We start from the raw sequence: 25,141 nt of genomic DNA on the forward strand, positions 1-25,141 counted from the left end.
ACCCCGGAGGAAAAGAAAGGCGTCAGAGTCGGCGCTGAAGGAGGGGCGGCAGTCGAGAACTGAAAAATCACGGGCGGGATGCCCCGAAATAAAGGTCGAGTAGTAAGTAGGGGACCTGGGGGGTGGTGACCTCCAAGACCTCTTGGAAGGTGGGCGGCGGCCAAATGAGGCCGGCTGGAGCCAGGCTGCCGTAGAATCCAATGCAGTGGCAGTACAGCAGATCACAGAGATCACAGATATGCGGTGTTCTTAGCAGCGCCGTGGTCTTTCGGCATCCATGATCTCTTGTTGTTGGACTCTTCTATTTCGGTGGCGGTACCTATATGTGTAGGTCCCGTCTCCGGAGTAGAAGACCACGTATTGGGAGAGGGGGAGGGTGGTAGGTATCGGGCTGAAGCGTCGGCGGCGTGGGTGCAGGTTCCGAGATCTGATTGGGGGAGAAGCAATTAAACAGGCGCAAAAGGTTGGGCAGAGTGTGGGCTTCTTCCAGACCTTCTGCCAGGGGGGGCACAGCGCACGCCGACGGAGGACCAAGCGGCGGGAGGGGTGAACAGAAACGTATCAGAAGTATCAGAGCCAGAGAAGCTGTGACGGTTGGCTTCCGATGATGACAGATGACAATTCAAGAACTTGAGCAAGCAAAAGAAAAAGGTACGTCCGTACAGATAACCAAATGGACCAGGGGAAGGGGCGACAGCGAGATGCTCCCGCAGTCCACAAAAAAGCCGCCAAGACCAACGTAGCGCTCGCAATGGATGGGTAATTCTTTTAGCAGTAGCGCCGCTCCCGTTACGACGTTTACGGTGTACCTACTGTGTATGGTCTTACAATTAAATCTATCTGGCACAGTCTTTTGTTGAGATATTAGTACAGATGGTCACATTCCTGGCCTCCTACCGCAGCAACAGTTTGTGTCACCCAAACCCTCTCTCTTCCTTGAATGTTTGTCTCTTCATAGGTGTCAGGACCTTTTTTCTCAAGAGGAAGCGCCACCCTTGGCGGACCTTGCTCTCCCGCCGTCACAGTCGTCCGCCAGCATTACAGCATGCCTTTTCCCTGTTGAGCATGCAGTGTGCAGGATTGCAGCAGAAACACGTGTGTGGGGACAGGGGTTCTTGAGAGTGGGCTACGAAAGGTCCATTCATCACACATATATATCTCGAACTCGAAACCAGACTGATGTGGTTTCTGTATGGATCATTATCACAGCTCTTCAGTAATATGCGAATGACTCGGACAGCCAAAACCGGAACCTGTCACACAATGCCAAAGATCGACTTACGAGTCTCTACTTCTTACCGGCCTCTTCGGTGGTCACAACGTCAAAGCCGCCAAGCTTCATCTTCAAGCGCGACCAAAGATTCCGAGTTGACAGGACGTCTGCCGAGCTGACAGTCAGTCAGCCTCGACCTCTCCATGTGTTTCAAAGATCTTCACATTTCACATGTTTGTTATCAAAATCGAGGGACTCATTTTGTGGAGACATCTCACAACACACCCCGCTGAAGCCCAGTTGCGGGCCTTGACCTCTTAGCGACCGGTTAGTGAACCCCAGATTCGGCGCCGGCCCAGCTTCCCGTCTTTGGGGTAGCTCCCTCATCTGTGGTAGACGAACCCCGAGCCGTCCGTCTTCCGTGTGCCGAGGCATCTTTTGTCTTGGGGCCAGTCCGGTGATGTAGTCCCGTATGCCATCATAGCTGACAGCTACAAATCATTGACGTTTCTCATCAAACAACGACACTATTTGCGGCACCGAACTGAATCATCTTACTTCTCTGCTGTTATTCCATTTCATCGCGCCGCCCACTTACACCCCAGGTCCATCACCACCACTCCCAGCTCACCCAGCACTGACCACCACCCCAACCACCAAAAATGTCCTTCACAGAGCAATACGCCAAATACCAGTACTTCCTCACCTCTTCCCCGGCCCCTTATGTAGCCCACGTCCAAATCAACCGCACCTCCAAGCTCAACGCCTTCAAAGAGGCTATGTGGCTCGAGCTCCGCACCCTTTTCCAGCAACTCTCATCCGACCCCGAAGTCCGCGCCGTCGTCCTGTCGGGAGCCGGCGACAAGGCCTTCACCGCCGGCCTCGACGTAACGGAAGCCAGCCAGAACGGGCTGTTGAACCCGGACGGGAACCTAGACGGCGCGAGAAAGGCGGCGAGGCTGCGGAGACACATTGCCGAGTTTCAAGAGTGCATTTCGGCGGTGGAGAAGTGCGAGAAGCGTGAGTTTTCCTCTTCATCGACATGAATTGGGCATGATATTGACAACAGGTACATAGCTGTCATTGCCGTTCTGCACGGCATCAGCATTGGTCTCGCGATTGACATCGCCTGCTGCGCCGACGTCAGAATCGCTGCTGCCAACACCCGGTTCGCGGTGAAAGAGGTTGACATCGGGCTCGCGGCTGATATCGGCACGCTTGCGCGGCTGCCAAAGGTGGTGGGGAGCTTCTCTTGGGTGAAGGATATCGCGCTGAGCGCTAGGGATTTCGGGGCCGAGGAGGCGTTGAGGGTTGGGTTTGTTAGTCAGGTGCACGAGTCAAAGGACAAGGCGGTCGAGGCGGCGGTGAAGATGGCGGCGTTTATCGGGGGGAAGAGTCCAGTGGCGGTGCAGGGGACTAAGGAGGTGTTGAATCATTCGAGGGATCACGCTGTGGAGGAGAACTTGAGGTATGTGGGCATCTGGAACGCGGCGGCGCTGCAGACGAATGATGTGCAGGCTGCGCTGCTGTCGGGGATGCAGAAGAGGAAGCCTACTTTTGAGAAGCTCTAGGTGTTTTCTGGGGGATGTAAATAATAGGATTTCAATTGTCCCGAAACTCCGTGCTATGCCAGTTGCTATGTAGCAATCCTGTCCGGCATATCTTACATGCCCTTGTCCTCATCACTGTCATCCAAAGGCACCTCAACACGGTAAGTCTCCTTGAGTTTCTGTTGCGAATCATCAGTGTTCACAGTCTTGTAACGTGGAAAATAAAATAAAATAAAAGAACTCACCTCATCTAACCGGGCCTGCAGGGTCTTAACCATTTGCTCCTTCACCATCAGATGAGTCTCGTCAAGGTCCTCGATGATGGCGTCGTTGTTGAGCTGGGTGCTGTCGATGTGGATGAGGATGGACTTGATGGCTGGCTCGCACTCGATGAGGACGCCGCGGATGGCTCTTGGCATTTTGGCGGTTGGATGTCGATGTGAGGCGTGGCGGTAGTGATATGGATGAAGGTATTGTCAACTGTTCTGATTCTGATGAGTGGTTAGTATATCAAGGCGAGGATGAAAGCAATGAATGAGCGAGCGATGAAACTGGTCGATGAACAGAAATGATGATGTATAAGAACCATCACAGATGAGCAATACACTGACAGAGATATCATCTGCCCTAACTCTACCAAAATACAGGCCCCGGTTCATCTCTACCTCATCTCCAACAAATCAAAGCCCGTTGCTGCTCACCTTTTTGCCTGCCGGTACAATCACGATGACGAACTGGTGGTGTTGGTTGAAAGCGGGACTGCAACAGCAGCGGGTAAAAAACGCCCCAAAATGCTAAAAATGGGGCGCTGCAAGGGCACTGTGAAACCAAAGATCTCCCCCACCAACCCAAACCCTCGGGGTTAGCAGTGCACCACTCGGATTCTGCTCTATTTTTCACCACCAATGACCATCTCACTCTTACACAGAACCTCGCCCCAAGCGGCGCAAGCAAACAAGCCTTGCCATCAGACCCAAAGCTGCGCCCCCTCGCCTCTCGCAGCAACAGCAGATCTGCCAGTTTCAAACCCAAGCTTTTTACCCCAGTCTGACCCAACCGCGACTCCTGACAGTGCCTGTGTTGGAGGCGCTGGCGTTGAAAGGATGCAATGCGAGCTATTCTCAGGTTGAAGCCTCCTCACCTCAAGGTGGGAAACATAAGTTCAGACAAAATGGCGGTTGACCCTTCCCTCCCCCCTCCCTCGAATCTAACCTCCGGGATTTGAAATGTTTATGATTTGTCTTTTTAAACACTTTCTACCACTGGTCGATCATATCAAGAGGTCACAATGTATTCACTCAAGCAATCCTCCCTCCTCACCTTCCTCACTTCAGGCCTCACCATCCTCGCCGCACCCCAAGTCACTCCACCACCACCCATCCCATCAATCGCCGTCCCACAACCACACCCAGTCCCAACCCTCCCAGTACCACAACCACTTCCTCTCCCAACAGCTCCAAACCCAGGTTTTATCCCAACCCCAAGACCGAACCCTAACCCCGACGACGACGACGACGACGACCAACCTCAGGATGAACCCTCAACCACCACCACCACCCCAGCAACAAACCCCTGCCTAACCTCCCTCTCCGCCCTCTTATCAGGTTTCCCCTCCCCCTCCAGTTCCGAAAACCCCCTCTTCCCCCCCTGGGCCTCCTCCTCCCCCCCACCAATCCTGATCATCTCCTCCGCCCTATCAAGCAACCAATCCTTCTCCCCCGAGCTAGGCCTAGGCGACTCAACAGACGAGATGTGCTTCTCCGCCGTGGCAGCCATCACCCCTTCCCCTACCGAACTAGCAGCAGCCTACTCTGCCTATCTGGACGATGTCCAGATGTGGAGATTTGCTGTTGAAGGAGAGGCGTACAGGCTGGCGGAGAAGTGTGGAGGGGTGGGGTTGGGGTTGGAGCTTATGATGGCGACGGAGGGGCCGATGTGCACGAGTGGGATTCGGGAGAGTGTCAGGCCTTGGGCTACCGGGGGTGGAGGGTGGGTTGGGTGTGAGTGCGGGTGTTGGGGGGAGAAGATGAGGTGGGGGTTATGGGGGATGTTGGGGTTGGTTGCGGTGGGGATGGTGATGCTTTAGGGGATGGTGATGCTTTAGGGGGGCGTTGAAGAAACAAGGAAAAATAAAAAGAGAAAGGGCTGCGTGGAAAGTTATTCGAAAGGGGAAGTGATAGACTTACTGCTGTGCCATTGGGTAGGTTGTTTGTGTTACTTTATTGTTTAGTTGTATACCCGGGAGTGTATTTGGTGTTTTGACTGGATAGACTGGAATGTTGGATATGGGTCGAGATAGAGGCGAACTCTTCGGAAACGGCAAATAATACAATCTACTATTGATTTTGAACACGACGATGCCTGTTCCGGCGTGATTGGGAATTGTCTGTGCGGATGCATGATGCAATGGGAGAGGTTTACACAGTAGTGTCACAACATTGGCGTCACCAGGGGACAGCACACCGAGTTTGGGTGGAAGACACGATGCTATCTGGGATATATATCCTGGTCGTTCAGGTTCTAGAACGTGAGGATCCAAGACGTGCGTTGTGTGTGTGGTTCGATCCGGCAAGCAGGGGCCGGTCAGCTCGGTGCAAACACTCGGTGTTAGCGGGGTGGGTGTGTTTCGGTAGCAAAGCTTCTTGAACTCTACCTGAGATATCTCAACCCAAGCTTCTTCTTTGTGTTTTGTTTTGCTCTCTTGATGTCATATCATGACATGTTGCAACAGGGATAGCATTAAAACAACATGCGTTCTCAGTCTCGAACAGTCTCTTCATCATCTGTCATGATTTATTCCCCCAAATGGGCATCGGCACTTCCACCCACTCTAACACAAGCTGCATGCAGCAGCTCTTACCACGTACCTCGTACTAAGGAAGTTAGGTACTGCCAGTCTGCAAACGGGGCTGCATCTCACCAGTCTTAGCACCTTCAACATGCCCGACAACCGTTGAAAGCCTGAGCACCGAGGACCGATTGAAACTTTGTTTTTGTGGTTCTTTTCTCTCCGTGCCCTTTGTTGTTGGTGTTGTTGTTGTTATTGTTGTTGTTGTATCTTTTTTTGCTTTTCCAACACATATGTAATCCACTCCCCCTGGTTCACTAATAACCCACCTCACATACCTCTCTGTTCCTGCTGTGTGAAGAAGAATAGAAGAGGAGAGTGAAAGGCCTGTTGGGGCTCTTTCTTTATTCTTTTCACTCGTTTATTTATTTTTGTCCCCTCACAGTATTGTTATTCCACACGACTTTCACCTCCTATCTTACTTTACCCTCCCTCGCTGATTTTAACGGTGGTGGTGGTGGTAGTGGTGGTGGTAGTGGTGGCGGTAGTGGCAGTGGTGTGTCGTCATAATCCTGCCCGTTAGAAGGGGAGCCGTTAACGGATGAACCTCCTTCCCCTTCCTGCTCATAGCCGCGGGGACTCACATCAACCCACCTAGCTTACCAGCCCGTTGGTACCCGTTATCCGGTGTTTTCAATGACATCCCCCTTCGCAACAATGACCTCCTTCGGACCACCCCCGGGCTTCACCCCCCCTTTTCCTCCTCCCCAACCTCAGCACCGTCATCCTCATCCTCCAACGGTGACGACGGGTTGTTTTCCGCTGACCATCCTTGGTATGTTCCCCCTTTTTTTCATATTACCCTCATGGTTGCTAACTCTCCCAGGGCATGGGTCCTAATCCCAGTAGCCCTCCTCTCAACTTTAGGCCTCCTAGCAGCCTGCCTCCACAACTCCCGCCGCCGCCGCGCCGCCCGCAAACAAGCAGCCACAACCCTGCTACTTAACCACCCACGTCGTCCCGGCCCCCCAGACTCAACCCAGGTTACGATCCGGGATCTTGAATCAGGGTGGGTGATTCCCGGACGGGAGGCAGCAAGGTGGGCTTGGCCTCCTCCGGCGATGAGAGAGGAGGGGTTGAATGAACTTGGGGAGGCGCCGCCGCCGTATGAGAATCATAAGGAGAAGGCGGCGGCGGTGGAGCTGGGTGGGGAGGGGGAGGTGAGGGAGATTGGGGAAGGGAGCAGTACACAGATTGGGCTGATGGAGTTGGATGGGAGGGAGGTGGTGGGGGGAGGAGAGGAGTTGGGTTGAGGGGGTGGATGACGAGATTGATACTAGGAGGGTTGGGCCTGATGGGGAGGATGGGGAGGTGGATAAGGAGGGGAGGGGGTCTGACGGTGGGAGTGAGGATGAGGAGGAAAGGGGGCACAGAGAAAGGGAAAGGAAAAGGGAAAGGGGGAGTAGCAGCACTGATCGTGCGTATGATGTTGCGGAGGAGGTAGTTATCACGCAGCCACCTCCGGCGGTGCTACGGGAGACTGACAGTGGGAGGCAGCAGCAACGGGTGGATGATGGGAAGGGGAAGAGGGTGTGATGCTGCGTAGAGCTGGTTGGTTTTGCAGATAATTTGTTTGGGATTACACAAGTGGTCATGGAATCAAACCAAAAGAGAAAGAAAAAAAAACCTGCCTTTATTTTTGAAACATTCCAAACCATGCAATTTCTATAGCAAGTTGCTCTCATGTCATGCCACCCCGTCATCCTTTATATGTTTTCCCCCCCATCACAGCCTCTGACCACCCCTAGTCTCAACCCTCAACCCAACCACGGCCCCAAAAGCAGCCAGTATCAAAACCCCCGCCACCATCACCGGCCCGTCATTCCCTTTCTCTCCGTCACTCCCCATCCTCGCCGCCACAACCGGCGCCAGCAAGCCCATGACCCTATTCAAAAAACTAGCCACCCCCACCGCCGACCCCCTCACCGGCGCGGGGAATATCTCCGGGGTGTACGCATACAGCACCCCATACATGATATTCTGACTAAAAGCCTCCACGCAGCTAAACACCACCCTTAACACCTCGTTTCTCCCCCACCGAACAAACGCGAACAGACCCACTGCCGACACGAGCGTTGAGGTCGCCAGTGTCCCTTTCCGTCCACCGAGGAACGGGAGAGGGGAGTCAACGAGGTGGTAAGCCAGTACAGACCCCGGGATGCCGGTGAGGGAGTAGAGGATTATGGATGTGTACACTGATGATGATGATGATGATGATGATGATGATGATGATGATGATGATGATGATGATGATGATGATGATGATGATGATGATGATGATGATGAGTCCGGTGAAGAGTGGGATAGATACTGCGGTAAAAACGCATTAAACAACGGGTATCCCATCCCTATCGTCGCCCAGGTGAGCCAGATCAGGCATGTCGTTGCGCCCAAGCGGCGGGTTGCAAACAATGGTTTGAGACGGGAGGTAGAGAGGAGGTGGGATCTGACTATCGCGAGCGTTGACAGCCGGCGTGGTTGGCGAAGATGGCCGGTTGACCCGCGGTGGCCGTCATCAGCAACAACATCCAAAAGCTCCTCCGTCAACCACGTCTTCCTTCCATTCCGAAACGCAATCCCATGCACCACCTTCACCGCCTCCTCTTGTCTCCCCTGAGAGAGCAAAAACTTGGGTGATTCCAACAGGTCGAAAATGAAGAATCTCGTGACAAACATGCCAAAGGTGATGACCCCGATGCTAAAAACAAAGCACCGCCACCCCTCGTCGACAGGCCAGTGAGCAATAAAAAACCAGGCGGCTATCGAGGAGAATAGCTGGCCTATTGGCCACCAGACCGACAGCAGGGTCAACAGCGAGCTTGAGGCGTCGGGGAGGAATTCGAGAAATAATGCGCCGTCGACAGGGAGGTTACCCCCTACCCCGAAACCGAGGGCCGCATACGTCAAGCAGACGGCCGGCCAGGTCGGTGCCCAGGCCGAGGCGATGCCAAAGAGGGAGGTGATGAGAAGCGTGGCGTTGAAGGCGATGCGGCGGCCGATGATGTCGGACCCAATCCCCCAGACGAAGCTGCCTAGGCAGAGGCCGATGAAGAGGGAGGAGGTGGTGTACCGGATGTCGGCTTCAGAAACACCAAACTCGGCAGAGAGGGAGGGGAGGGTGAGGGCGATCCCCTGGAAGGTGTCAGTATCAACCTCTTTCGGGAGTGGCGGAAACAGTTGTGAGATACCTGCATCCATAAACTACCATCCCGTCAGCACTCTCCCGTTTCATCATCTTGTGTGTAGTAAAGAACTCACTTGTCAGCAAACCACCCAAACCCACAGAGCACAAACAACTGCCAGTTGTACCTCCCCATCCCGATGTCCTGTATAGCTTTGTTCACCAGCCTAGATTTCACTGTTTTTTTCTTTTTCTTCAGCAACCTTCTCACTTCCCCCCCCCCTCTCAAGTTCACTCACTCTCATATTCCCCCCTCCCAGCTGCCGTCCTTTTCCCACCACCAGCCCTGACCTCACGTCTCAAGCTCCCAATCGTGTACTCCCTCTCAGCAGCCGTCATGCCCAGTAGTTCCCCAGAAGAGCTGCTTCGTCGGAGTAACATGCCTGTTCCTTCATCACGATCACCACCACCCTCTAGGTCATCATCATCATCATTGTTATCATCATCATCTTTTTGGGTATCCTCAACGGTGTCATCCGTGGAAGTGAGTCTTGACCGGTAAGAATGACTGTGTAAATGCGCCTCTGACAGTGGAATAAGGACATTATCGATGGTGTTGATCACCACGCCGGGTGGTAGTGGTGGTGGGCGGTCCAGGAAAAGCGTTGAGATTGTGCGTAGCATTTTCTTGAGGTTGTTGTTGTTGTTGTTGTTGCCCCCAAAAAGGGGGGGGTTGTGACGTGAGGCGGGTACCGTTTACTGAACGAAACATGCACGGTGTGCTCTGCAGCTTCTGATATTTGACCGCCAATCTGAAGGATCAGAAAAGGGGGTTTTGCCGAGTCAGGAGAAAGGGGCTAAACTGAGATGTCAGATTGTCAAAAGGTGTGAGGAAACAATATTTCGAGGCTGGAGTTGAGGCTTGAGGCGGCTGGGCTTGAAGCTGTACTGTGGTGAACCAAGAACGTCCTTGTGGCCGTTCCAGGATTCGGGCAAAGCGACAGGGCGGGGCCGGATCGGATCCGCTGTGGGTAGGGTTGGTGCAGAAATGTCTAGGCCAAGAAACTCACTCACTCACCACTCACTCTCACCAAAACCTCAGCAACATCAAAACTGCCATTTCATCACATCACTGCACCAAGGTAGTAGATTTTTCAGCGGTGAAAATGAACTCAAGCCCCCAAATGAAGACCCTCTCCCCAAATCCTGTGCAACGTCGGGTGATTTTGATGCTTTGCGACAGCTCAGTTCTTTTCCGCACTGTGGCACTGTGTCCAGTAGACCACCGACGGAACACACGTCCCTGGATTCCGCCAGTGTGGAAGTTGGGAGCTTTTCCCATGCGAACAGCAATGAAACACTGCCAGCAGCTCACCTTCATTGCATAATATACCTCCAGCCGGGCACTCCAATCCACCCGACATTCCGGGTCGCCATCCATCTTTCGGTGAGAGAAACACGTGGATCCTAAACCCACCTATCCATAGTTGGGGGCCAATATGGCATGCTGAACCGCTGTGAACCGTCACCAGCCCACAGCGAATGGCGCCAAGTTCCGACAAGCTCGCGTGATATCGTTTTGTAATCCGAAAAAGAAACAGCTAAAGAGACCCTTAAGTGTTATGCCATCAGATGTCTTGAAAAGGCGGCGAAAAACAGTTCAGCTGTGACATCTGATCCCTCCTGCGCTCGAGGGAAGCGATCCCCACCAATCCGCCCCGGCCTAACCATTTATCCCCCAAGCTACGCCGTCGTCCCATACCCAAAACTGTGACTTTTACCCCTGACCAATGTTGACCCCACTCTGCCTCCTCCTCTCCCACCCGTGGTAGCAATTCCGAGTTTGAGGATGAGTGCTGAGCAACCATGACAATCCCACCTGCATTTCGAGTGTCACTCCCCCCTTTTATTCTCCCTCGTGTCGTGCGCGTTCGATATTTTCCATTCTCTAGCGACTGCAAGACTGCAAAGTTGAAGTGACCCGCGTGCTGTATGCTGTTCTATTGGAAGTGCGGGTTCGAGACCCGGATTATATACTGCGTCCCTGATAGCAAATACCCTCCATTCTACCCTGTCATGATCTGGGAGCGTCATATTCCTCCCCGTATTACATTATTATTCTTCTCTGTGCACCTGTCCAAGTTCTCCAACCCCTGCATCCTAATCCCATTTCCGCTTCTTGAACACAAGTTGAGCACCATCCTAGCACAATCAGCATCATATCAACATAAGCATCAGGATAGCAACACTTACCATGGGGAACAGGGTGGCAAACACCTTGATCTCCTCGGACCTAGGCGTCGCATGGTGCGTCCAGTCTAGCTCCAACGACGCCTTGCCAATCATGCCCGCAAAAGACATGGGCACATATCTCCTCGCAAGACAGTCGTGAGGGCCAGCCCCAAACACCAACCAGTTCTTGGTCTTCGTCTCGGCATCGCCCGTGATCCACCTGTCAGGGTCAAAATACTCGGGGTTGGGGTACACCGCTGGGTCGTGGAGTGCCGGGTAGCACGAGGGGATGATCATGGACCCCTTGGGAACCGTGTAGTCAGGTGTGACCGGAAAGTCCTTGAGAGCCAGGTAGGGGACAAAAATGACGGGCGGTCTCCAGCGGAGCAGCTCCTTGACGACCGCGTTGGTGTAGGTGAGTGATTCGATCATTTCGAGGTCAAAAGGCTTGGTCCTGTCACCCCCGCGCGCAGCCAGGTTTTCCTCCCGCACCTTGTCGAGCACATCCGGTCGTTGAGCAAGAATCTGGAACATCCAAGTGGTGGCGCTGCTCGAGGCATCCTGTGAAGCGAAGAGGAAGGTGAACAGAGTCTCCGAGATCTCCATGTTGGTGAACTCGCGGATCAAGTTCGCCGGCTTCTCCACTCCTTCTTCCCCGGCGGCAATTCTTTCGCGGTATCTGTTGGACTCGAGCATGTTGAGGACCCAATGGTCAATGGTGCAGATCGGGGCGGCACCGGTGGCCATGTTCTTCTTGCAGGCACCAGCAGCGCGTGCAAACTCCTCGTGAACCTCATCGGCCACCTTCTTGCCGATCCATTGCTTGGTAAACGGGATGTACATGGAAAAGGGAACATTGACCAGCTCCATGGCAGCAGTGACCTTGTAAAAGTCGTCGGCGATTCGCTTGACAGCGCCCTCGGAGATGTAGTCGCCGAAGAAGGTGCGCAGAGAAAGGGCGCATTGGATTTCGCGAAACGACGTCATGAAAGCCGTTGGCTTGCCGTTATTGGCTTCGCTGATGGCCACAAACCTGTCAAAATACTCGCCCAGCACCTTTTCTTGGACTGGCAGGTAAGTCGACAGGGCCTTGCTGGTAAACAAAGGCGCCAGTCCTCGACGAAACTCGACATGGACCTTGCCGGTGAGGAAGACCCAGGCCTTGTGGCTCAGGAGGTCCTTTGCAATGGGGACAATGCATGGCTCGGTATACTGGGGCGATTTGAATACTTTGTGGGCGAGATCGCGGTCGGAAGCAAGGACAACGAATCTGGGGCAAAAGTGTGTCAGCGTTGGGGTTAGCAATGACAAAAGAAACAAAAAAAAACATACTTGTGGAAGACGGAAACACAGCTGAGGGGCCCACTTGCCCACTGGGCCAGATAACCGTCGAATTTGGGGTCGAGGGCCTGCAAGAAGGGTCCCATGAAGGGAATCTTGAAGCTGGGGCCAGCAATGGATCCTTTGCGGTAAATGTACATGACCTGGTCGTAGACCACCAGACCGAGAAAAATGGTCACCACATATTGCCAAGTCTCCCACCCTTTGAGGCAGCTCGTTGCAAGCCCAATGACCGATGATGGCTTCAGGTTATCAATCAGCTTCTCAGGCTGGCCATACGAGGAGGAATTGACAGGGTCAGCCATGTTGCCGGTGGTGTTGCTGGAGGAAGTCCCAGTTGGTTGGTGGGGGCAAAGTGCGGGTTCGGGGGAAAACCTTCAGGGAAAATAGAAGAAAAATTAATGGGCGCGCCATGTTCATTTATTATATGCGGACGGACATCCGCGGCAGTCAAAATAACAGCAGCTTAATCACAACCGTCCCCCTCGAAAGAAACAAACGGCGGCTCCAAATTGGAAGGCAGGAACGTTGTGCTTCGACCTTGCGAACTGTGAAAGGAGGAGCGAGGTGTCCAAAAGAGGACTAGTCTCCGAATGTTGCACATGCCAAGCCGGACGCTATCTCACCCTCCTTGGCCGACGTTTGGCTGAACAGTTCGGTGAGCTGCGCACTGTGTCGGCGGCGTCTAGTCCTCTTTTGGAATTCTGCTGGTCAGTATATACGCGGGAAGTCGCGGGGGACATTGCACACATTACATGCTGACCAAACCACAGACAGAGATTTTCGAACCGCCTGGGATCTCTCTTCTCTTTTTTGATTGCTCAATTCCCCGTTCGACTTGCCCTGCCTCTCACAACCATGCGCCACACGCTCCGGCGGTCGTGCTCTGCATGCGCAAAGTCCAAACACAGCTGTGATCTTGGCACTCCCCGCTGCTCCCGCTGTGTCAAACGCAAGGTCCAGTGTTTGTATGCAAATGAACCCTTGACTGCCCCTCAAAAGAAGACAATCATCCTCCCCGTTGGCACCAGGTTCTCGTCTGTTGATCCTTTCGAGTCCTACCCGCAGACCAGACTGCCCCGAAGCCACGTCCAGCGTCTCATTCACAGCTTTCTCCACAAGATTGCCTTTCAATACTACCCTCTGGATCTCAGCCCAACCTCGAACCCCTTTCTGGTGTCTTGGTGGCCCCAAGCGCTCGGTGATCCAGCCCTGTTTCACGTCTCACTACAGACGGCATGCCTCGACGAGGAGCTGCTGGCCCAGAGGGGGTTTCAGGCTTCGACGGTGCTCATGGCTGATTCAGTGGCATTGCTGCGCCGAAAGGTCGAAGACTCGGCTCTTGCAGTCCAAGACGGGACCATGAACTCTGTTATCACGCTGGCGGCTATCGAGGTGAGCCATTGCCATCACTTGTATCGGCCTATTGGCTAATTGCCGTGGCCAGTTTGGGAAAGGCAACACGAGGGTCAGTGAGATGCATGTGGCTGGAGTCAAGAGACTGGTCGACCTACGAGGCGGCATCAGCTCTGTAAGGCGAACGAGTCCACTTACAGCGAGGATGGTCAGTTGGTGAGTTTTTCTCTTCATTCACTCACAGCACATCGTACCTCTGACTCCGCCAGGGTATCACTGCTCGTCATGGGCCATCCACAATTCGACACTCAAGATGACGCCGGCATTGGAGACGGCATACCTCCAATACCAGAATGGCGGCTGGACTTGCCCATTCTCGAGGACCAACTTGGCAACCTCAATATCGATCATCCCGTCAAGAACGTTCTCACACGCCTTCGCTGCGTTTTTGAACGGGCACAATCCGCCCCATTCCCCAACACACGACTGCACGACCTCACATGCTTTGCAGTACACCGTCTCTTGCTCACCGCCGCTGGGGCCCATGTATCATCGCCCACGACCGAGTGCATCCGTTACGGCATTGTTCTCTACATGTTCATCATCCAGGGGCCAACCTACTTCTCCCACGCCGTGCTCATGAACAAACTGGTCACCAACCTGAGGCAACACCTCGAGCAGCAGCAATTCGAGTTCGCAGCACACCAAGACGTCAACGTCTGGCTTGCCGCAGTCGGGCTGGTAGCCTCCGCCAACAACACGGCTCACTACGAGTGGTTCGCCGAACGAGCACGGGCGGCATCGGCTTCGTTGCAATTACGCAGCTGGACCGACACATTATCTTGCATCAAGAGGGTGCTCTGGCTCGAGACGGTACACAGCGAAGGCATTTTCCGACCACATTGGGACATGTTTTTTATGTCAAGCCACAATGACGTGGCCACTACAGATATCAGCCAGCCGACAACGCCCCGTTCACTAGTAGCGATACGGTCACTGCCAAGGGGATCACCGCCAGGGAAAAAGCAGAGCGGTGTTGTGACTAGCAGTATGGATGTCATAGGTTTTGGGTAGACATGTGGGCTTAATGAAGAAAAAAAAAAAACTGTATGACCCTACTACTAGTTTCATGCTGCTTGAAAAAAACTTTAAATTTGACATATGTAGGATAAGGTAATATTTATCTAGTGGTATCCCTATATCGATCAGTTGTTTTGAAAACCCCTCACCACCACCCCCCCTCCCCCAATCCCATTTTCAACCCGACGCCAGTGGCACCCTACTCGCCCTACTACCATCCCCCATCTCAACCTCCCACCTGCCTTGCTTCTCTCCCCTAACCCTAACCACGACCTCCACATCCCGCTTGGGATTTAAAACAGTAACCGGATCAGCAAACTCCAACCCCGGCTTCTCCTCCCACTCTGTCCCCTCAGCAGGATGGATATCAGTCCTGACAACCAGCATAGCCACCAAAATCAATATCTCCGTCGCGGCGAACTGCCTCGCAGGACAGAGATGTGGCGGGGCGCCCCAAGCAAGAAAATCCGCACCGCCCCTTTTGAGATTTGGATCCATGAACCGCTCAGGAACGAAATCTCGAGCGGTCGGGCCGTAGGTGGATTGGGAGTAGTGGATTGCGTGGCCTGGCATCTGGAGGTAGTTCCCTTCCTTCAGCAAAAGCTTGCCGCTGTCCAAAAGAGTGTTGGTTGTGACTTTCCGGATGGCGGCGTGGATGTGTCTTGTCCGTTGGGTTTCCTGAAAGGTGGAGAGGAGGAGCGGGCATGAGGTTTTGAGGTTGGTCAGGTTGAGGATGTGACGAGGGCCGGAGGTGGTGATGGCAAAAGTGAGGATTTCGGAGCGGATCGAGGACAAAAGAGCAGGCCGGGAAAAAATCTCGTAAATGGTCCAGAAAAAGGTCGGGACTGTGTTGGAGAGCATTCCTATTGGGAGTGTGGCTTGTTGTTTGGAGGCTTCTGACACGGAAAGGCCAGAGGAGAGGAGGCACTGCCAGCGGGAGAGGAAGAGGGAGGAGGTGTCCGGGGGGATGGAGGTGCAGTATTTTGCGTGGGCGGCAAAGACGACGGCTCGGGCATGGTAGCCGTGGGAGAGGATGTCAAAGTTGATTCCTGAGATGTGGGCTGATAGGTGGGCGTGCCAGGCCCTGGGGGGGGGAGGATGTCAGCAAGGGTTGACGAAGGAGGGAGAGGGGGGGGGGTTAGGTGTGTACCAAAAAGCTTCATAAACCTTGTCATCGAGAAACGGGTGTTTATTCCCATAAACACCACAGCTACTCGCCTGCGTGATAGCAAACCTCGCCCACTCGAGCAGTTTGGTTTTTTTATCTTTCCCATCCCCAAGCAAGAGATCCAAATCAACCAGTGCCCGTTGTGCCATCCTCATATTCATCTCATCCAGCTGCGGCCCGGGAGCCAGACTCGTCTTCATGACATGGCTAAACTCAGTAATGAGATCAGTCTCACGAAACAACCTGTCAGTCTCATCATTTGCGTCACCCCATTTTCTAGCCACCGTCTGGATCATTGGCCGGAACGAAAGGGCTCTGCTCTGGCGTTGGATCAACGGCAGCAGCCGGGTGGACACCGAGGTGTAGAGTTTGTAATTGAGGATCCCGAGCGTGTAAATCTCGGTGGTTTCATCATTGCGGATGACGCTGTGGTAGGAAGGACCGTTGACGATGATGCCGATGAGGTGTCCAATCAGCGGTATCCTCGCCCGCAGGCGGGGAGGTTCCTTTGGGTCGTCGTTCCAGGCGAGCAGGTAATCTGCTAGATAAGCGAGCGAGACCACGGCGAGGAGAGCGTAGAGTATGGTTGTTATCATGTTGATCATGATCGTCGTTGCACGGCAGGACACAACACACGCCCACCGGGAAAGAGAAGTCTTACTGGAACGAGAGGATGGGGACCACAAAAAAGCTTGACAGCGAGCTGAGTGTAACTGTCTGTCCGTGTATCCCAACCTACCTTTGGAGAGGGATCAGGATTGACTGACCGCTCGAGTCCACATGTGTGTCCCGGACCATTTCCTCACATGGAGGGGCTCGAAAATCAAACATTGGATGGCCGAGGATAACATGCTCCCCGCCTCGCTGCGGCACAGCAGCTATTGGCAATTTGGCCCCCCTCTCCATCATCAATCAAGGCAGTCCCATCGCTTGCATGACCCAAGACAGCAAGAGCATGACATGACTGCAGATAGCAAAAATCTGCTTGCCTTTTTCTTTTCCATCCACACTTCGCTAAGCTCGCCCAAATCCTTAGGTCCACATATAAGTAAGACCGAGAACGAGCAGCGGAGTCCGTGGAATCCTTCGAAAGCTTCTCCCAGCTTGGCTTAATGCAGAAATTCCGTACGCAAGCGCTTACACCGGGAACCGGATCCAACCCTGGAGACGCGGGGGAACATCCGTTTTGGCCAAGCCAGCAACCTGGAAAGTTCCGGATATATCCTGCGTATCATAGAGCCTCTTCCTCCCACGATTGGTGACACCACACTGGGGACTTGATTCCTCATGGCCCATAAACAAGGTCGCTGGGGGCGACGATTCCCTTATTCCCATTAAGCCGAGCGTCAACAAGCTGATAAGCCAGTATCCCTACGTGTTTCGGACTGTGTTCCTGTAATGCCACGTTCTCATTGAAGGCCTTGTCCCGCATATATTGCTGTGCCGCGGGCTGTGCCTGCGTTATTTGATTTTTATATCAAATTCCCAGTGCGACCTTGACGTTGATGGATGCACACAAAAAGACCACACACGGATATACAAAGGTATGTAGGTCCTCGCTCGCTCCCCACTTATCGTAAGATCTTCTTTATTAGTGTGGTTTACTCTAGACATCGTCCCTCGGGGAGGGTTCCCTGATGAAGAAAGAGCTCGTACGTACAGTACACTACACAACCAAATGAGGGGCTGCGCCGTAGGATCTAGACACTTATGCACAGTGCCAATAATTCTGGCCAGAAAGGTTTGGGGTTGCGGCCGCTTTATGCAGTCATGTCCGCGGCTGGAAGGCACACAGAAGCTGGCAGTGTTTGTGGTGCTCCGTCGATGTCGAACTTTGGCTCGATCTGCGTCAACTGACCGAGCTCATGGGAATAAGCATAAACCCACGAGGTGTGACACCCGGTTGATGGGTATCACAGCATTCACCTGAAAGCTTATGTTAGTGATCGTGGTAGGCTGTGTAGCTAGGTCAGGTCGCTGAGCATGCAAAAGAGTGGCAGGCAATGCCAGGTGGGGGGTAAGTAGGTGATATGCAAGAGATTCAAGTATAAACTCGGTGTTGACGTCAAAGCTTGCGGTGGTTGGGTGTTAGCTACGTGCAGACTGCACCAGAGCACCGCATCGAGAGCTCGCCATATGCAACGTCCCAGCATCCGGCAATGTAGAAATATATCCAGATCCGTATTACAGGATGGATGGTTGAAGCGGGGAGCGGCGTGGCACATGCAAACGTGCAATGTCACCACTCCCACGAGGTCGAGAGGACAGTCCGAAACGAGGGGTGTGTGTTGCAGCAGATTGAGCCGCACATGCACCGATAGGTGTGTGGATTCTCCACCTCGCCGTCGCCTTGCTTCGCACCAGTAAATAGAAGCATATGGCTCGGGTCATCCAGCTGCTGTGACTGATAGGCGGAAACAGGTCGGCGGATGCGCCCGTGGTTCTCGTGGGCCTTATTCCGGGCTGCAAAGAGTGTTGTTGGATGACATGATTGCTATGCTCCGGCGGGAGGATCTGGTGCGAACCATGGTGCCACCTGCCTCTTTTTAAACATAAATTTCGGCCTCTTCGGAAGTGTCTTGTTCCTTTCCAACCCTGACATCTTCTTGCCGGGCAAATCGTCAGCACCATGGATATCGTCAACAGGTCCTTCGCCAGTGTACTCCCAGAGGGTAGATCACTGCCCGCCGGGGGCATTGACTCCTCCACCTTCCAATTCTCATCTTCCATTGCAACTGCCATCCTCTGTGGCCTCACACTCTGGTACTGGTGGGCAATCACCAAGGCGAAGGCCTCCCGGGACTTCATCGACGGCAATTACAACTTCGATGCCCCCATCATCGGTCCCAAAAATGCTGTCCTGGGCCGTCTAGCCTTCTTCCGCAATGGCCCAAAGTACATCGCCGAGGGCTATGCCAAGTACAAAGACACCTTCTTCAAGGTATCGGGCAATGATCTGCTGATCGTCCCCAACAAGTACCTCCAGGAGCTGGCCTCCATGCCCCCTGAGAAGCTCTCTCTCAACACCGCCATCGTGGACGCCTTCCAGCGCCTCCACTCCATCACCAATGTCATCACCGACCACAGTCTCCAAACTCGCATGCTCAATGCTCGTCTCACCCCCAGACTGGGTCTCCAAGTACCGGCAGTCCAGGAGCAGTTCAAGAAGTACCTTCCCGTCGAACTCCCTGCGAATTCCACCACAGAATGGACCAGCATCAACGCCCTTCACTTGGCCAGGAGAATGGTCCACCGCGGAGTAGCCACCCAGTTCGTTGACGAGCTCAAGGAGAACGAAGAGTATATCCAGACCGCCATCAACTACTCAGAACACGGTTTCAAGCACAATTTTGCCCTTCGCCTCTTCCCCGACTTTTTCAAGCCGATTGCCGCCCAGTTCTCTCCAACTTCATGGGGTGTTGACGCCGCACTCCGCAAGGCCAGAAAGATGCTCATCCCCCTCATCCAGAAGCGTCGCGTCCTCGAAAAGGATCCTGACTATAAGAAGCCAGAGGACTTCTTGCAGTACCTTATGGACGGCGGAATTGCGGAAGGCGATAGCGACGAGATCACCGTCCAGAGATTGATGGTGACGTATCTCGGTTCCGGCCCGTCCACCATCATTGCCGTGGCCCAGCTCCTGTTTGATCTCTGCGTGCACAGCGAGTACGTCGAGGTGCTTAGGGAGGAGATTATCCAAGTCTTGACTGAACACAACGGGTTCACTCACACCGCCCTGGCCGAGATGAAGAAGCTGGACAGCTTTATGCGTGAGTCGCAGAGGCTCAGTCCGCCTACTCTTTGTAAGTCTCTTTTTCCCTATTCAATCCATGATCAACTGAGACTGACACCGCCTCAGTGGGCTTCAACGCCATAGTCCGCTCCGACATCGTCCTCCACGACGGTGTCGTTCTCCCCAACGGCTGCCACATCCAAATGGCCACCTACGCCATCGGCATGGACCCGGAGAAGAACGGCCCCGACCCCGAGAAGTTTGATGGTTTGCGCCAGTACAACAAGCGGAAGCTCCCAGGCCAGGAGAAGATCCACCGGTTTACTACTACTGCTGACAACAACCTCCATTTCGGGCACGGCAAGATTGTGTGCCCGGGGAGGTTTTTTGCTGATCACTCGATGAAGATGATTGCGGCGAACATTCTGTTGAGATATGACTTGCAGTTCCCCGGGGGTAAGAAGGAGAGGCCGGGGAATACGAGTATGTATGATGTGTTGATTCCGGACTTGGGGACGTGTGTTGAGTTTAGGTTGAGGGAGGATGCGGGGAGGTGGAATTGGTAGAGTCCTGTCTGAGATTGTTAGCGCGACATGCATGTTTGAAGTGTCGGGTTGAGGTTGTTGATCGGCTGGGAAAGAGACCATTGGGAGGAAGGGTAAATGTAGACAAATAGGGGAAAAAAAAGATGAATTTCCATATGACTGGAGTAGTTAAGCCACGGTTAGTATTTTTGGTGATACTAAGAATGGGACTCGAGGTGAAAGTAAAAGGTACAATGGTTGGTTTGTGTGCTGCTCGACAACCCTAACCCACGTTTGACATCATGTATTTTAGGCCAACCCTAACCCTCATATTTTGTGATTTCATCTGAAATCTTCACCTTTCAACGACTATTTCTCACTCTCAACCTCGTGATTCTTCTCGTGATATGGAGAGAGCCATATCTTACGTACACACTGCACTATCCACATAATGCGCCACACTCTCGTCGTGTTCTTCTCGCGCGACCAAGCCACTGCGCCACACCCAATCTTTTAGCTGATCAAGTGATGTCATGGGCACATGCAACCACTTGTGGCTGCCTCCCACGCCAGCGCATACGTCACTGGGGTTGTCGGCGCGTCCGTGCCCAAAGCTTGGGGACGGGAGGCTTTGAAAAATCGCGAGCGAACGCGCAATCATTATTCAATTGGCCAAGGAAGCTATGATATCAAGGAGGGGAATTCGCCTGGGGCAAAAGCCTTGGACTACGTTTTGCGATTTTGGGATGGTTGGTTTTGCTGTTTAACGTTGAACTAACTGGCGGGGTAGCTAGCTTTGTGAGACGGAGCGGTTTGGTAGCTGGAACTACACGATGATGATGGTGATTTGTTGGGGGGTGTTAGAGGGGGAAATTATCTGGGGGGAGGGATGTGAAACGGGGGACGAAAATAAATGTTGTCAAGAGTACTTTGGATGGGGGGAGGATGGTGAAAGGTGAGGTGGTTGGCTGTTGTCAGCCCTAGAGAGCTGGAGCTGTAGCTGGATATGCGGCACAAGGCTTCTGGACTTTTTGGACCCTTGTCACGTCATAAACCTGCCCTATTTTATTAGCAGAAAAGTCGACGGCGTCAAGACGGGTTTTTTGGTGCCGGGTGGGTTGGGCGGTGCCGGTTCAACCGTCTTGGGGGGCTTCCCGAAGGCGATGGTGGAATCCAAGGTTTGGGTAGTGTATTTTCTACTGGAAGAACGGTGATGGTTTGTGTATGACGCATATAGTGAAACCTGGATAGAAGAATTCCAGTTGAGGTTGCCGGCGAGCAAGCACACCAGGCTGTGTACACACCACAGCATCTTATGACCTACGTTTGAAAAAAGGTGACCTCTCACCGCAACGGGCACACGGGTTACGGCACGGGAAAGCTTCAAGGCAAAGGGACCCGCTCATGGGTCAAGAGTGGACTTGGGCCTTGGCAGGCGGTAAAGCCAGCCATGGCATGAGATCGATCAACGGTGCGCTGCCCTGGTGTGCTGCCGGAAGGTAGAGTTGGACCAGGTCCCCAGTTTCCTTGCTGGGGTGGCTGCCCGGGCTGGTGCTGTCGCCTGACGTATGAAAGGTATTTAACTAACCTGACCTGACCTGGATTTTGCTTTTCGGGTCCTCTCTCTTTGTTTCTTCATACCCCAACACATACCAACAATCACAGAACGAACCGTTTTCGATCAACCAATATCGATACCATCTACACCTACCAGTTTTACACACAACTCAAACAAACAACACCATCAACATGCCTTTCACCGGGTCTGACATCTGCAAGATCATCTTCGCCGTCTTGCTCCCTCCTCTTGGAGTTTTCCTCGAGCGCGGCTGCGGTGCTGACCTCTTGATCAACCTCCTCTTGACGATCCTTGGTGTATGTGCCCTTTCTTCACCTTCGATCTTTTTCTATCCCATTAACATAAATCCAGTACATCCCTGGCATCGTCCACGCCCTCTACATCATTTGCAAATACTAGTCTCGTCCCCTCACACAAAAACCGCCCAATTGAATTCTCACCGATAGCGACGCAAAACTCACCGTCGGGGAAGAAAAATGAGGTTGGGCGGTGGAGGAGGAGGGGACCGACAGGAAGATGGGCGGAAGAAAACCAATGACATAATTGCGCTTTCTCCAAGCCTGCGCCGCTGACGCTGACCGCCCTTGCGCTACCTTACCAACCACCGCACGACCCCGCTCTCTTTTGCTCGGTGGGCTGAGCTACCCCTAGCTTCAGCGCCAAGAAACCTCGGCAATCGATGGCATGTCACTTTCTAAGATCGGGACTACCGGTGGTGGTATCAACGGCAGTGGGAACGGTGCGGAATCCGGGGACCGTTAATTTTTGTTCTTTGGAACAAGGAGTGGATAATGACTTTACGGCTCTTGTTTTTTTGTTGTTTTCAGTTTTCTGAGCGAGGGTTTACTCAAGTAATTGTTAGCTTGGGAAGGAAGAAAGGCGAGGAGGAAAGGAAGTGGTGGTTGTAATAACTTACGATACCCGTTGTTTTGAGAATTGAAGATATTATCGTCTCATGATTTCGTGAATGTTGAATAAACTTGTTCGCAGTGACTCTCACATGTTTCTTAAACGGGCGGTCCATGACGTTCCAGATTGATATCGGTCTCGTATGTTTACAGAGAGCTCTGACAACATCACAGCCCAGCCAAAAGTTTTGATGGAATTTTCGACTATGTATATAGCAAGTGTTATTATCTTGCCAAACTGGTCCATTCAAAACATGGTTTCCCGTCGTCATAAGTTCTCGCTATCTCTTTCTCCCCTATACTCTTCCTCACAACCTCATATACTCCCTGTTATATAGGGACAGTGTCTTACATAACCCACCTTTCCTATGTCGATAATTTGTCTGGTTTTTCTACAGGGGCGATAAACCTCAGCATCAAACTGAACAAGGGGCCAGACGGGGTATATAACATTGTTGCCTCTGATAATCAGGTCTGGAAAGGCTGATATGGTCGCTGGTATCTCATAACTCGCAGGCCCAGAGTCGCAAAGAGAGGTGAATGTGAATAAGTCCTATAACTAGCATCAACCGGTTGCAACCGACATTGGCAATTCGCTATGCCTGCTGTTATACATTTATATTCCAACACCACCCCCATCTACCTATCCTGCCGCAAGGACTCGTAGTACGCCTGTAGAATATATGAATTCCATAGTCGCAGATCACAACGCTCTCAGCCCCATCTAACAGTTCCATGGAATCGTCGCCGTAGCGTCAAGATACCACCCACTCGTCTCAATATCCTCCATGTATGATACTCCGCTCTGTATGCCATGCACCCGACCTACTTACCAACCTTGAAAGACAAAATCTAAGAAACCGTTAGCAACCCACCGCACCTCTCCCGAATCAAAAAGCACCGCAACAAAGCAACTCACATCGTTCTTCCCAACCGCCACCAACTGATCCTCCGCAACCCTTAACCCCCCAGCCCCCTCAATATACGCAATCGGCGCATCCCCCATCACCTTCCTCGCCACATCCCCCACCGTTGACCCCTTCTTCACCAGCACACAATCCCTAAACACCCCCTTATTACTCCCCATCCCCTCCCCCACACCCCCCGATCCAAAGGTAGCAATATTCCTCACCGGAAAAACCGGCACAAGCCCCAGAATCTCGGCTGCCTTCGTCAGGACATGCACCACGCCCGTAGACCCAAACCGGTAGAGAACCATATCCTTGAGGTTCTCTATCCTGTTCCTGTTCTTCTCGTCGAGCTCTTTAAGCCCACCACCGTCCGGATCCCCATCTGCTATCAAGTCCTCTCTCGTGTCGACAAACTCTGATCCTTCCGTGTAGCGGATATAGCCTTGCTTGGCCATCTTCCTGAGAAAAATCTCCGAAATGGCCGAGCAGAGCACGATCGAGTTGGGGTCTTGCTGCTTGGCGATTTTGGCAATGTTCTTGTCCGCATCGGGGTGGTCGATTTTGTTGAGGGCGATGACGGTGGGGAATTTCTCGTCTGTAAAAGCGTTTACCACGCGGTCGATGGTTTCATCTATTGCCATATTAGAAAGGAGGGAAAAAAAAAGGAAAAAAAACAAAGGGGGGGGAACCAAACCACTCCACTCCTCCAATGGCTCCTTCAGTCCCAACTTATCCAACGTTCTTGCCACCACAGCGCTCGTACTCCCGTACCCGGAGAACTGGTTCTGTAAGGTTTCTACTGCGGTCGCTTTGACGGCGATGTGTCTTCTTTTGATGCTTCCCCATTTCGCCATGAGATTCCCCCTGATCCAGGCTACAATCTCGCTTCGTAACCAGGCGATGTCGACGGAGGGGTCGTAGCCCCGGGTTACTTTGCCTTCTGCATCGGTGGTGCCCGAGGCGTCGACGACGTGGATGAGGGCGTCGGCGTGGCGGAGGTCGTCGAGGAATTTGTTACCGAGGCCTTTGCCTTCGTGCGCGCCGGGGACGAGACCGGCTACGTCGAGGAGCTCGATGGGGACGGAGCGGCGGCCGTTGTCGCAGGAGCCATAGTTTGGCTTGCATTTGTCGGTTAAGTTGTAGCGGGTGCAGGCGCAGTCAATTTGGAGGTAGCCTATTGCGCGTTGGGGGTCTATGGTTGTGAAGCTAGTGGGCGAGTTGGGGGTTAGTTATGGGAGAGAGATTGGGAGGGAGAGAGAGAGAGGTCGTACGGGAAGTTTCCTACGGCGGTATCAGCCTCTGGAGCTTGGGAAGCAAGGGTTTGTTTTGTTCTGTCTCTACCCACCAACTTTGGAGGAGGCATCTGTGAGGGAGTTGAGGGTGCTTGATTTGCCGGCGCTGGGCTTGCCCACGAGGCCGATGAGGGGGTCTCGAGGCATGGTGGACGTTTGTCAAATCTGGTGAGAAGGAGGTTTCGTATTTTAGGGTATATATCAGGAGATGGGGCCGGTATTGAGAGGTGAGCGGGCGCGAGGTGGTTTGCGCCGCGAATGTCGTTGCGCGCGATTGAGTGTCCT

At 53.2% G+C, this 25,141-nt stretch overlaps 11 protein-coding genes across 11 annotated transcripts; 5 read left to right on the plus strand and 6 right to left on the minus strand.

The window, feature by feature from the left end:
• Positions 1-878: 878 nt before the first annotated feature.
• QC764_202030 (uncharacterized protein) lies at positions 879-2,830 on the plus strand. The gene is made up of 2 exons (XM_062943904.1): positions 879-2,233; positions 2,291-2,830. The coding sequence occupies exons 1-2, from the start codon at positions 1,876-1,878 to the stop codon at positions 2,782-2,784; spliced, it is 852 nt and encodes a 283-aa protein (XP_062802671.1). The 5' UTR covers positions 879-1,875; the 3' UTR covers positions 2,785-2,830.
• TFB5 (TFIIH complex subunit tfb5) lies at positions 2,788-3,496 on the minus strand. Its single transcript, XM_062943905.1, has 2 exons — positions 3,009-3,496; positions 2,788-2,942 (listed from the first exon to the last, which is right to left on the minus strand). Exons 1-2 carry the CDS (start codon positions 3,180-3,182, stop codon positions 2,877-2,879), a joined length of 240 nt encoding a protein of 79 aa, XP_062802672.1. The 5' UTR covers positions 3,183-3,496; the 3' UTR covers positions 2,788-2,876.
• Positions 3,497-4,051: 555 nt separating this feature from the next.
• QC764_0032340 (uncharacterized protein) lies at positions 4,052-7,147 on the plus strand (the record flags this gene model as incomplete). The annotated part of the gene is made up of 4 exons (XM_062940203.1): positions 4,052-4,752; positions 6,210-6,386; positions 6,438-6,796; positions 6,831-7,147. 4 exons carry the CDS (start codon positions 4,052-4,054, stop codon positions 7,145-7,147), a joined length of 1,554 nt encoding a protein of 517 aa, XP_062802673.1.
• Positions 7,148-7,937: 790 nt separating this feature from the next.
• Positions 7,938-9,416, minus strand: QC764_202060 (uncharacterized protein; the record flags this gene model as incomplete). The annotated part of the gene is given in 5 exon segments (XM_062943906.1): positions 7,938-8,057; positions 8,063-8,743; positions 8,800-8,812; positions 8,870-8,969; positions 9,032-9,416. Coding segments are annotated over 5 exon segments (1,299 nt in total).
• A 72-nt stretch (positions 9,417-9,488) lies between these two features.
• Positions 9,489-10,173, minus strand: QC764_0032360 (uncharacterized protein; the record flags this gene model as incomplete). The annotated part of the gene is made up of 2 exons (XM_062940204.1): positions 9,489-9,544; positions 10,032-10,173. The coding sequence occupies 2 exons, from the start codon at positions 10,171-10,173 to the stop codon at positions 9,489-9,491; spliced, it is 198 nt and encodes a 65-aa protein (XP_062802675.1).
• A 485-nt stretch (positions 10,174-10,658) lies between these two features.
• On the minus strand, positions 10,659-12,849 carry QC764_202070 (uncharacterized protein). The gene is made up of 3 exons (XM_062943907.1): positions 12,297-12,849; positions 10,986-12,234; positions 10,659-10,934 (listed from the first exon to the last, which is right to left on the minus strand). Exons 1-3 carry the CDS (start codon positions 12,608-12,610, stop codon positions 10,893-10,895), a joined length of 1,605 nt encoding a protein of 534 aa, XP_062802676.1. The 5' UTR covers positions 12,611-12,849; the 3' UTR covers positions 10,659-10,892.
• Positions 12,850-13,069: 220 nt separating this feature from the next.
• QC764_202080 (uncharacterized protein) lies at positions 13,070-15,768 on the plus strand. Its single transcript, XM_062943908.1, has 3 exons — positions 13,070-13,700; positions 13,753-13,877; positions 13,931-15,768. Exons 1-3 carry the CDS (start codon positions 13,164-13,166, stop codon positions 14,733-14,735), a joined length of 1,467 nt encoding a protein of 488 aa, XP_062802677.1. The 5' UTR covers positions 13,070-13,163; the 3' UTR covers positions 14,736-15,768.
• QC764_202090 (uncharacterized protein) lies at positions 14,905-16,909 on the minus strand. Its single transcript, XM_062943909.1, has 2 exons — positions 15,892-16,909; positions 14,905-15,825 (listed from the first exon to the last, which is right to left on the minus strand). Exons 1-2 carry the CDS (start codon positions 16,512-16,514, stop codon positions 14,919-14,921), a joined length of 1,530 nt encoding a protein of 509 aa, XP_062802678.1. The 5' UTR covers positions 16,515-16,909; the 3' UTR covers positions 14,905-14,918.
• A 1,198-nt stretch (positions 16,910-18,107) lies between these two features.
• On the plus strand, positions 18,108-20,415 carry QC764_202100 (uncharacterized protein). The gene is made up of 2 exons (XM_062943910.1): positions 18,108-19,712; positions 19,769-20,415. The coding sequence occupies exons 1-2, from the start codon at positions 18,539-18,541 to the stop codon at positions 20,206-20,208; spliced, it is 1,614 nt and encodes a 537-aa protein (XP_062802679.1). The 5' UTR covers positions 18,108-18,538; the 3' UTR covers positions 20,209-20,415.
• Positions 20,416-21,474: 1,059 nt separating this feature from the next.
• Positions 21,475-22,764, plus strand: PMP3_1 (plasma membrane proteolipid Pmp3). The gene is made up of 2 exons (XM_062943911.1): positions 21,475-22,041; positions 22,097-22,764. Exons 1-2 carry the CDS (start codon positions 21,916-21,918, stop codon positions 22,142-22,144), a joined length of 174 nt encoding a protein of 57 aa, XP_062802680.1. The 5' UTR covers positions 21,475-21,915; the 3' UTR covers positions 22,145-22,764.
• A 418-nt stretch (positions 22,765-23,182) lies between these two features.
• Positions 23,183-25,003, minus strand: QC764_202120 (uncharacterized protein; the record flags this gene model as incomplete). Its single annotated transcript, XM_062943912.1, has 5 exons — positions 23,183-23,505; positions 23,573-24,195; positions 24,259-24,770; positions 24,836-24,845; positions 24,910-25,003. The coding sequence occupies 5 exons, from the start codon at positions 25,001-25,003 to the stop codon at positions 23,479-23,481; spliced, it is 1,266 nt and encodes a 421-aa protein (XP_062802681.1). The 3' UTR covers positions 23,183-23,478.
• Positions 25,004-25,141: the final 138 nt, after the last annotated feature.

The sequence above is a fragment of the Podospora pseudoanserina genome, chromosome 2 (genome assembly GCF_035222485.1).
Source record: "Podospora pseudoanserina strain CBS 124.78 chromosome 2, whole genome shotgun sequence".
NCBI lineage: Eukaryota > Fungi > Ascomycota > Sordariomycetes > Sordariales > Podosporaceae > Podospora > Podospora pseudoanserina.

Bases quoted from the DNA above. Each gene is read 5' to 3' on its own strand.
- PMP3_1 (XM_062943911.1), top strand. From the start codon at position 21,916: ATGCCTTTCACCGGGTCTGACATCTGCAAGATCATCTTCGCCGTCTTG. The intron at 22,042-22,096 runs GTATGTGCCCTT...ACATAAATCCAG, and splicing joins TCCTCTTGACGATCCTTGGT to TACATCCCTGGCATCGTCCA.
- QC764_202090 (XM_062943909.1), bottom strand. From the start codon at position 16,514: ATGATCAACATGATAACAACCATACTCTACGCTCTCCTCGCCGTGGTC. The intron at 15,826-15,891 runs GTACACACCTAA...TCCCCCCCCCAG, and splicing joins AAGGTTTATGAAGCTTTTTG to GGCCTGGCACGCCCACCTAT.
- QC764_202030 (XM_062943904.1), top strand. From the start codon at position 1,876: ATGTCCTTCACAGAGCAATACGCCAAATACCAGTACTTCCTCACCTCT. The intron at 2,234-2,290 runs GTGAGTTTTCCT...ACAGGTACATAG, and splicing joins GGTGGAGAAGTGCGAGAAGC to CTGTCATTGCCGTTCTGCAC.
- QC764_202100 (XM_062943910.1), top strand. From the start codon at position 18,539: ATGGATATCGTCAACAGGTCCTTCGCCAGTGTACTCCCAGAGGGTAGA. The intron at 19,713-19,768 runs GTAAGTCTCTTT...ACACCGCCTCAG, and splicing joins GCTCAGTCCGCCTACTCTTT to TGGGCTTCAACGCCATAGTC.
- TFB5 (XM_062943905.1), bottom strand. From the start codon at position 3,182: ATGCCAAGAGCCATCCGCGGCGTCCTCATCGAGTGCGAGCCAGCCATC. The intron at 2,943-3,008 runs GTGAGTTCTTTT...GATTCGCAACAG, and splicing joins TGCAGGCCCGGTTAGATGAG to AAACTCAAGGAGACTTACCG.
- QC764_202070 (XM_062943907.1), bottom strand. From the start codon at position 12,610: ATGGCTGACCCTGTCAATTCCTCCTCGTATGGCCAGCCTGAGAAGCTG. The intron at 12,235-12,296 runs GTATGTTTTTTT...CTTTTGCCCCAG, and splicing joins TGTGTTTCCGTCTTCCACAA to ATTCGTTGTCCTTGCTTCCG. The intron at 10,935-10,985 runs GTAAGTGTTGCT...TGATTGTGCTAG, and splicing joins TTGCCACCCTGTTCCCCATG to GATGGTGCTCAACTTGTGTT.
- QC764_202080 (XM_062943908.1), top strand. From the start codon at position 13,164: ATGCGCCACACGCTCCGGCGGTCGTGCTCTGCATGCGCAAAGTCCAAA. The intron at 13,701-13,752 runs GTGAGCCATTGC...TGCCGTGGCCAG, and splicing joins TCACGCTGGCGGCTATCGAG to TTTGGGAAAGGCAACACGAG. The intron at 13,878-13,930 runs GTGAGTTTTTCT...TGACTCCGCCAG, and splicing joins ACAGCGAGGATGGTCAGTTG to GGTATCACTGCTCGTCATGG.